We start from the raw sequence: 8,322 nt of genomic DNA on the forward strand, positions 1-8,322 counted from the left end.
TCCCACTCCCAGGAAGGCTGAGGACACGAGCCCCACGCCACACAGCTCCCTATTTTCCAAGGCAAACACGCTCCCTTCCAATCCACTTGAGTCAGAGTTTTCAAGGCTCTCAATACCTCCAACTGTACCTGCTCGGCTCGATCACCTTCCTGCTCGGAAGCAATTTAGAAAGGACACAGCACAGGTAGCTATTAGCTAACACATATTTAACTGCTCCAGATATCTTTTTTTTTTGGCATTGTAATGGAGTGATTTGATCTTCAAAGGATCCGTGGAAACCTTTGAAGCTTCCCCATCTCCAGTGGGGAGGGGAGGAGGGGGGGGGAAATGTTAACAGTTTTAAAACCTGGGGAATCCTGAAGTCGTAGAAAGGGTATAAAACCCAGTGGGTTTAGCATAAAGCCCTCAGGTAAATCTTCAGCTTCTTTTCAAATGCATTTTTGGTGGGTTGCTTGCAAAGGCTTGGGCCAGGTTAGCAAGGTCGGCTCTATTCCCAGCGGCTCTTAATCTCCAGGGACCCTCATCTCCCACGTGGCGCAGCCCCAGCTCTGGGGGATCCACAGAACCTCGGCAAGAAATAGAAAGACTAAAATTTGCAAAGCCTTTAAGTGGAAAAGGAGTAGGGGGGGGAAAGGGTAGAGGAGGTGGGGGGAGAGAAGATAAGGAGAGAAGATAAATTCCCTGCTGCACTCCCAGCCAGCACAGCCTCAGCAGCACCCTGAGAGGCGAGACACAAAATGCGTTTACCTTTAAAATAATGACTCATTTTATTTTTTTCTTTTAATATGTAGTTATAAATATATTTTGTCAAAATATATGATCATTATTGTCAAAAACATTTGCACATAAAGTCATAAATAAGGTCAAGGTGAACGTTTAGTTTAGAGAAGAGTCCAGCTATAGCAAGCAGTTCTGGGGTGGGACGGGAGGGAGGGAGAAGGGGAGGAGAGGGCAGCGGGGAAGGGGGTCAGCGGCACCCGCACCCCTCCACCACCATCTCCTGGTAGTTTTTCAGGACCACCTTGTCATACTCATCCAGGTAGAGCATGGAGATGGCGCTGAGCTCCGTGGGCACGCAGCAGGCCTTGGGAATGCTGGAGTTCACGGAGTTCACCAGCGTCTGCACGATGGCGTGGTTCGTGGAGTTGAGGTGGTCGGCCAGAGGGAAGGGGCAGTCCCCGTGGCAGTAAAACGCCTGGTACCCCGGGGGTGCCACGATCCAGTCGTTCCAGCCCACGTCGCTGAAATCCACATAGAGGGCGTGGCGGCGGCAGTTTTTTTTGTTCTTGCGGGAACGCTGGTGCTTGGGGCTCCGCCGGGCTCTGCGGGTCAGCGCGTGGCCTCGCCCGTCGTGCCCAAAAGTGACCAGGAGCGGCCTGAGCTGCGCCCAGTCCCCGCGCCCTTGAGGTAAAGATCGGCTAATCCTGACGTGTTTGCCCTGATGAGTCTGTGCGTGGTGGAGGTGGGTCACCTCGATCACCAGCCCGTGGTTCGGCTGCTTGTCCTTGGTCCACCGGATCACAGCCGGGCTCACATCAAAGGTCTCCCAGCGCGTCACGTTGTGGTGCACCAGACGCGTGTCCAGCAGGCGCGTAATGGCCTGAGCGCGCTCCGACAGCGGCTTCATCACTTCGTAAATGTTTATCCGGTGGAAGCCCCCCTCCCACGCCGCGCTCGGCTCCTCCACCTGCTCCCGGTACAGCCGCAGCTCCGCCGAGGAGATCACCTCGTTTTCCGGCACGCTGCTGAGGTTGAAGACGAAGCGGATCCGGGGCGCCTCGCTGGGACCCGGCACGGTCTCCAGGTGCTCTGGAGGGGAGCAGGGACGGGGGGAAGTGGTGAGACAAGCAAACAAGAGCACGTCAGCCCCAGGGCACCCAGCCACGGCTCCCGGCGCAGCCACAGCACACACCCACGCTTCACCTGCCCGGCACCGCTCCGCTCCCCCGCGCATCCCTCCCGGCTGGACCCGGAGGGGCTCCGGCCCCGGCACCGCTCGCTTGTCTAAGCCCTGACCGGGACACCCCTTCCCAACTCGCTTCCCCTTTTAGAGAGGCTTTTTCCCCTCTCGCTTTTCCACTTTTGATTTCCCGCTCTCAGTCTCTCCAAAATCATCCCCTCGGCGAGATGCGGCGCCACGGAGCACAGAGGTGCCTTGTTACAGGGGGCAGGGGGAGAAAGAGAAGCAAATTCCAACGCAGTAATGATGCGGCTGGATTAATAATTCAGATTTACTTTGGAAAAGAAACATCCGCTAGGAAACATTTGGATCAGATTACAAGGGTCTATTGAATAAACCTTATAAACACACAGCTGTAAGTATTAAATTCGAGTTGGGGTTTGGGGGGGATTTTTTTTCCTCTCTCCTTTTTTTTTTAAGAGTAAAAGCAGGCAGCAATCGCTTTGATAGTTCAAAAGAAACACTCCAGGGGCGAGATCCCGCCCTCGCTTTACTCCCGTATCCGATCCAGAGCCATTAAATCCACGCGAGCCCAGGGAGTGACCCCGAGGCAGAGGCACCGAAGGAAACTCGCTGTTGTCAACAGAAGCAAAAGCACTTCAAAAAATGGTCAAACTCGGGTTAAGCACAGGATGCTGGAAAAAATACAGCATAGCACGCCTGTCACCCACACACGGCAGGCTGGGGGGTGGTTTTCCTCCCATAAATTTAGGGCCGGGCACGTCCTGCTTCTAAAGGCATTTGTGAGCTTCCAAACGCAAGGAAATCCCGATCGCTACCGGGGCTGGGAATTTACCGCCTCCCATCACTGACCTTCATGGTGGAAACTCCTCACGGTGTTTGCCCGGCTGGTCGATCGCTCAGGGTACTGCAGGCTAATTTCCTGGAGGCTTTCCTCCTCTTCTCCAGATTGGAGTCGATAGAGATCCAGCATGTAACTAGGAATGACGGCTGACTTGCTGGGCTGAGGCCGCCTTCGCAGCCCAAACATCTGCAGCAGAGTTGTTTCGAAACCCCGCAAGAGTTCATGGCTTTGGGCAGAGCGGCGTCCGGATCCGGCTTGTCCCTGAAGCTCTGCCACTTTCTTCCTGCCGGTCTCGGGGATCAGGCTAGCATGGTTAGTACCTCCTAGAAGGATTTGGCATAGTAGGATGACCATCAGCATTCGGTTACCAGGAATCATGGTGTCTCTGGGGTGTAAAAAACGCGACAACAAACAAGACGAAAAGTCAGGATGAGAAGAAAAACTCTTCTGAATAAACTTTAAAATAATAATTAATAATAATAATAGTAAATGGCAAAAGGACACGGGGAGCAGCCTCAATTCGAGAGGCTGCCGGCGCGCCCCGGCGGGCAGGGACCAGCCGCCGGCTCCGGGCTGCCCGCAGCCCCCTCGGGAAACGGGTCCCAGGCAGGTCCCTGGCGCATCTCGGTCCCGCAGCCCCTTCGGGAAACGGGTCCCAGGCAGGTCCCTGGCGCATCCCGGTCCCGCAGCCCCTTCGGGAAACGGGTCCCAGGCAGGTCCCTGGCGCATCCCGGTCCCGCAGCCCCCTCGGGAAGCGGATCCCAGGCGGGTCCCTGGTGCATCCCTGTCCCGCAGCCCCCTCAGCAAGCAGATCCCAGGCGGGTCCCGGGCGCATCCCGGTCCCGCAGCCCCCTCAGCAAGCAGATCCCAGGCGCATCCCGGTCCCGCAGTCCCCTCGGGAAGCGGGTCCTAAGCAGGTCCCAGGCGCATCCCGGTCCCACAGCCCCGCCAGGACGGGACGGGAGAAGCGGCGGCGGATCCCGGCGGGGACCAAAGGGGCGCGCGGCTCGGAGCGATGCGGAACCACCCGTTCGAATCCCACCGACAGACACGGGGAGGGGAAAACCGGGATAAGAACACCATAAAGTTCTTTAAAAATAAAAAAAAAAGTAAAATAAAGCCCCGCGCTGAAAACCAAAAGCGAGGATCGAGGCGGAGGAAGAAGAGGGCTGTACTCACTGACAGCAAGCAAGGCATATCAGCACAGTCCATGATTCTGGAGAGCCAGCCCGGACCCAGCGCGCCGAAAGCCCCGGGGCAGCGGCTGTGAGCGCCTCCCGCGATCGCCGCCCGGCGCAGTGCGGCCGCCGCCGCCGCCGGCCCCGGTTTTCTGCCGGCCCCGCAGTCACGTGGAGCCGCGCTCGCCGCCAGCCCGGCCCGGCCCGGCCCGGCCCGCCGCCCCCGGCCCGCCCCCGGCCCGGCCCGGCCCCGCGGGGGACGGCCCTGCCCGCCCCGCACCAGCCCAGCGCCCGCGGGCCGGGAGGGACCGAGCGCGGGGACCCCCCGGCGGCGCCGCGGGACGGGACGGGACGGGACGGGACCGGCGCGACCCCCGCGAGACCTTCGCGCCGCTCAGGTGCATCCCCGCGGGACCCTCCCGCACCACCGGGCGCCCCGAGGGACCGGCCCGGGAAGGGAGGCTCGGGAAGCGGCTGTGCCCCGAGGAGAAAGGGAGGAACGAGAAGGAGCTGCGCGGGGAAAGGGACGGCGGCCGGGAGCGGGTTCCTCCTGTGCTCCCACCACACGCCAACCCCCTGAGGGTGCCCTCCTCGGCGCTGCGAGCCCATGCCACTCCTGGGGGTTATCCATGCTCCCTGCCCTGCGATCCCACCCGCCCTCCAGATTTTCTCATCCTCCTGCCCCTCCCTGGCTGCCTGCACAGCTCTTTCCCCCTTCCCACCAAGCCAGGTTCCCGGACCCCCACCTGGATGTGCAGCAGGCGCCTTTCCAAGCCCACAGGGGCTGTGTATGGCCACAGCTGGCTGCTCCAGAGGGGTACAGACTAGAATCTCATGGAGAAAGGATGCTCCCTTGCCCCACAGTTCAACCCCAGCATTGCCCTGGGCCAGCTTTGGGGCTGAGACTAAGCACCAGACATCCCAAGGCCTGAGGCTGTTCCCAGGTGGAGTTTGGGGACAAAGTGGTCTCCCACTAGCACAAATCAACTGAGCACACTGGGGTTGATGTACAAACAAGGTGTGGAGAAGGCAGCTCCAGGGAAAGACCCTCTAATGAAGGGTGATGGATGCCACATATTTTGTAGACACAAAGTAGATTGAACAACCCACGATAAATAAAGCCAACCCCACTAGGGCACTAAAATATTGCCCCTTTGCCCTGCTGGGTTATCCCTTTGTGTTGGGCAAACTGTCACCCATGGTGAGAACAGCTGGTTAATTTATGAGACCAAAAGATGTGGTCGTGGAGTGGCCATGGGAACTCCTAAGCTCATCAATTAACCACAACCAAAAACCAGCTCAGAAACGATGACTGTGAACCAGCCACGTGGCCACAAACCACCAGGCTGCTGTGCCCAAGTGTGCAGCAAGCCCACACCAGCACCTCGGCATCCTTCCAGCACTGCCCCAGAGCTCACACACCATCACAGATGCCTTCTTTTCATATTTCACTTTTTTTTTTTAAGCTCAGACCTGACCCATGCATTAGAAAAGCCCAGGGATGTCACCGAAAGGACACGCACAGATAAAAGGCAGTGCTGACACTGTAATATCTCTGAGTTATTCCTATACCACTCTGAGTTTAAAAGAAACATCTGTTAGCAAGGTATTTGGGCTATGAATCCATCAAAATTGGTGAAATATTGCTATCGCCATTTCAAATGTATCACACTGTGTGTTATTCTTAACAAGGAAAAACAATTTGGGGAGTAGCTGCTGTGCAACTTTTTAAAGTTAAATAACATTTTCATTGAAAATACTCCAGTCTATAAACAAAGTTTACACGAGGGCCTGTATAGCTCTGCTCTTAAAACAGACGTCTGGATTGGGAAAGGCAATGGGCTCTCTCTTTGTCTAAAGACCCCACTCAGATTTTGTGCTGGAAATGTTTGTCCCTGCGGAATTCAGTCCCACAGCATCCAGTGCCTGCTCTCTCCTAAGCCATCCCATGGAACAGAGATCCCCAAAATTGCTTATGTAAGGCTGGTTAACCGTGCCCTGTGAGGAGGTGGCCAGCTGGGGCCAGAGAGCCAGGGCAGAGCAGTGTGGTTTGGGCTCTCGTAGGAGGCAGGAGCGTATTTGAGTAGCTCCCTGGTTACTAAGAAGTGTTAGTCATGGGGAAAGCTGTAGTATTTATTCCGTAAAATGTAAATACATAACCCAAACCACAAAGGAATAACCATGGATGGAAATAGTGTAGCGTTTACTGAGGGAGCTGAGCTGCCTTTCTACAGGAGCTGCATTTCCTCAGCCCCATGGAGTGTAATTCACCTTGAACGAAGCTTCTGCTCCAGCCCGTGGAGTTACACATCGGCTGAACTCAGTCCAGGCACACTAAACAACCCAGTGTGTTATATATTCCAACCAAAAAAGTGATGCCAAAATGGAGCTAAAAATACAAATGTGGAAGGTTTGAAAAGCAAACACTGCTCAATTCAGTGGCAGATGCAACTTTAAAGATCCAGCATGTCAAAAATAGAGAACATTGTGTCTGTGCTCAATGCAAGGATCACTACCCTCTGATTACAGGGGTGAGGGTGGGGCTGGTGGGGTTCTTGCCTGTGACCCAGTCCCAGCCTTACTCGGGGTTCTGCTGCCAGGTTTTTATTTCTCTGTGCTCTGTGAAAAACCCAGGAATCTCTGCACCTGGACCAGCAAGACCATTGGTCACCTCTGGAAGAAAAGAACCAGATCACTGGGGACTCACCCTGCAAAGAATGGCCAGACAAAGAGGTGATTCATCATGTGCAGACCTTGGCTGTGACAGAAGACTTTGTGGTAGCAAAAAGTCTTGGGAGCTGGCAGGTCTCCTGGAGCCCCAGCACCCAGCTCTGCTCACAGAGGTCACAGCTGAGGGGCAATTATTTGCTCACTTTTGTTCCAACCCAGTAATCGTGGATTTGCCCAGACGTGCTCCCGATAAAATCCCAGCCGCTCACACCTGACCCATTTCCAGGTTTTGTGTGCTCAGGACCTACCAACAAGCACTGCAGGTCGATGTTCAGCACCTCTAGAAATTAGGCCAGCTCTGTTTTCAAGGCAAACTACTCCTCTAATGGCAGAATTTCAGGTGATGCCTCTGGACACGGACCTTCCCAAACCAGTTCTTGCATCCTATGTTATTTTTAGAGCTGCTGCACCTTTTTGGGCTCTAAAGTTTGCAAACAACCCGCCTTGAGGAGAAAAAAAAAAAGAACTTGCCTCACCAGATTTGTGCTTGAGCAGAATTAAGCCTAAAACCATAAATAAATAAATAAACACCTATGGCAGAGACGTTTTAATGACATGAATTACAGGAGGAGATGCCCATAAGTGTGCTCAGATCAATTCCCTCCTACCCTTGCCTTTCAACTGCCTAAGCCTGTCAATTAAAACAAAGGGAACGGAGCAAACAACTCCAAGGGATTACATTTTCCAAAGTAGCTCTTCACTAAAGAGCTGGACTGCAACTGGTAAAAACAAGTGCAGCTGCTTGAATGGTGAAAGGAACATTTTTTACAACCACTCTGAGATTTTCATGATTTCTCTGAGTGCTTCAGAGCTGGCCTGCTCTACCAGAATTTTCTACCTCCTCCTGAATAAATAAATTCATACTTCTAAAGCACAGGACTGGGCCCAGCTTGGACTCTATTTCTGCTTTACATTAGAGTGTCTCTACTGAGGTGTCAGGACCACGTCTAGAACCACTCTTGAGCTAAGAGGAGAATCAGGTTCAGCATTGCTGTTTTATTCCAAACAGCTTTTCTTTTTTACCAATCCCTACAAAAACTCTGTTTGGGAACATTAAAATAATGCAGTTCTAAAAAGACAGTCTTTGGTAATCAGATACATGGCAGTTGAAACAGTAGAATTGTCTGCTCTTTTTTATTTTTAAGCTTCCAAGGATGATTTTTATTTGTTTGAGAATGCTATTAAAAGGTTGACAGTGCCATGCAGGGAGAATCTTAAGTTGCTGTTGCTTGACTTGTTCACTTTGTCACTACTCAAAGATCCCCAAGACTGAGCAAGGCGAGAAATGTCCATACAGACAGTGCTTGTCTTCTGTTGTGGGACTGTGAGGTCTCTGCTGTCAAATATTGTTCCTTTAGAGATGCTGTTGCCTCAAAACCAGGAGCTCTGGGTCTTTCAGGCCAGACCTTTTTCAGGTTGGATATCAGGAAGAACTTCTTGGAAAGGGTGGTTAGGCACTGGAATGGGCTGCCCAGGGAGCTGATGGTTCAAGAAATGACTTGGTGCTCTTGTCTAGTTGACAAAGTGGTGATGGGCCAAAAGTTGGACCTGATGACCTTGAAGGTCTTTTCCAGCCTTAATGATTCTGTGATTCTATGACTAGGGAAGTGCTTCAGCAACATGAGTCATGAAGTAAAGGTAGAGCCATT

General features: G+C 53.6%; 1 protein-coding gene across 2 annotated transcripts; it reads right to left on the bottom strand.

Annotated features, from left to right (window-relative positions):
* Nucleotides 1-742: 742 nt before the first annotated feature.
* On the bottom strand, nucleotides 743-4,061 carry BMP4 (bone morphogenetic protein 4). 2 transcript variants are annotated; one of them, XM_071559335.1, is made up of 3 exons: nucleotides 3,949-4,061; nucleotides 2,774-3,150; nucleotides 743-1,809 (listed from the first exon to the last, which is right to left on the bottom strand). In XM_071559335.1, the coding sequence occupies exons 1-3, from the start codon at nucleotides 3,975-3,977 to the stop codon at nucleotides 968-970; spliced, it is 1,248 nt and encodes a 415-aa protein (XP_071415436.1). In that variant the 5' UTR covers nucleotides 3,978-4,061; the 3' UTR covers nucleotides 743-967. The 2 variants fall into 2 exon arrangements, with proteins under 2 accessions (XP_071415436.1, XP_071415438.1); XM_071559337.1 differs by having other exon boundaries at nucleotides 3,945-4,027.
* Nucleotides 4,062-8,322: the final 4,261 nt, after the last annotated feature.

The sequence above is a fragment of the Pithys albifrons genome, chromosome 6, assembly GCF_047495875.1.
Source record: "Pithys albifrons albifrons isolate INPA30051 chromosome 6, PitAlb_v1, whole genome shotgun sequence".
Classification (NCBI taxonomy): Eukaryota; Metazoa; Chordata; class Aves; order Passeriformes; family Thamnophilidae; genus Pithys; species Pithys albifrons.

Bases quoted from the DNA above. Each gene is read 5' to 3' on its own strand.
- BMP4 (XM_071559335.1), bottom strand. From the start codon at position 3,977: ATGGACTGTGCTGATATGCCTTGCTTGCT. The intron at 3,151-3,948 runs GTCAGTGAGTAC...TTTACACCCCAG, and splicing joins GCTGATATGCCTTGCTTGCT to AGACACCATGATTCCTGGTA. The intron at 1,810-2,773 runs GTCAGTGATGGG...GCTCCCCTCCAG, and splicing joins GAGGAGTTTCCACCATGAAG to AGCACCTGGAGACCGTGCCG.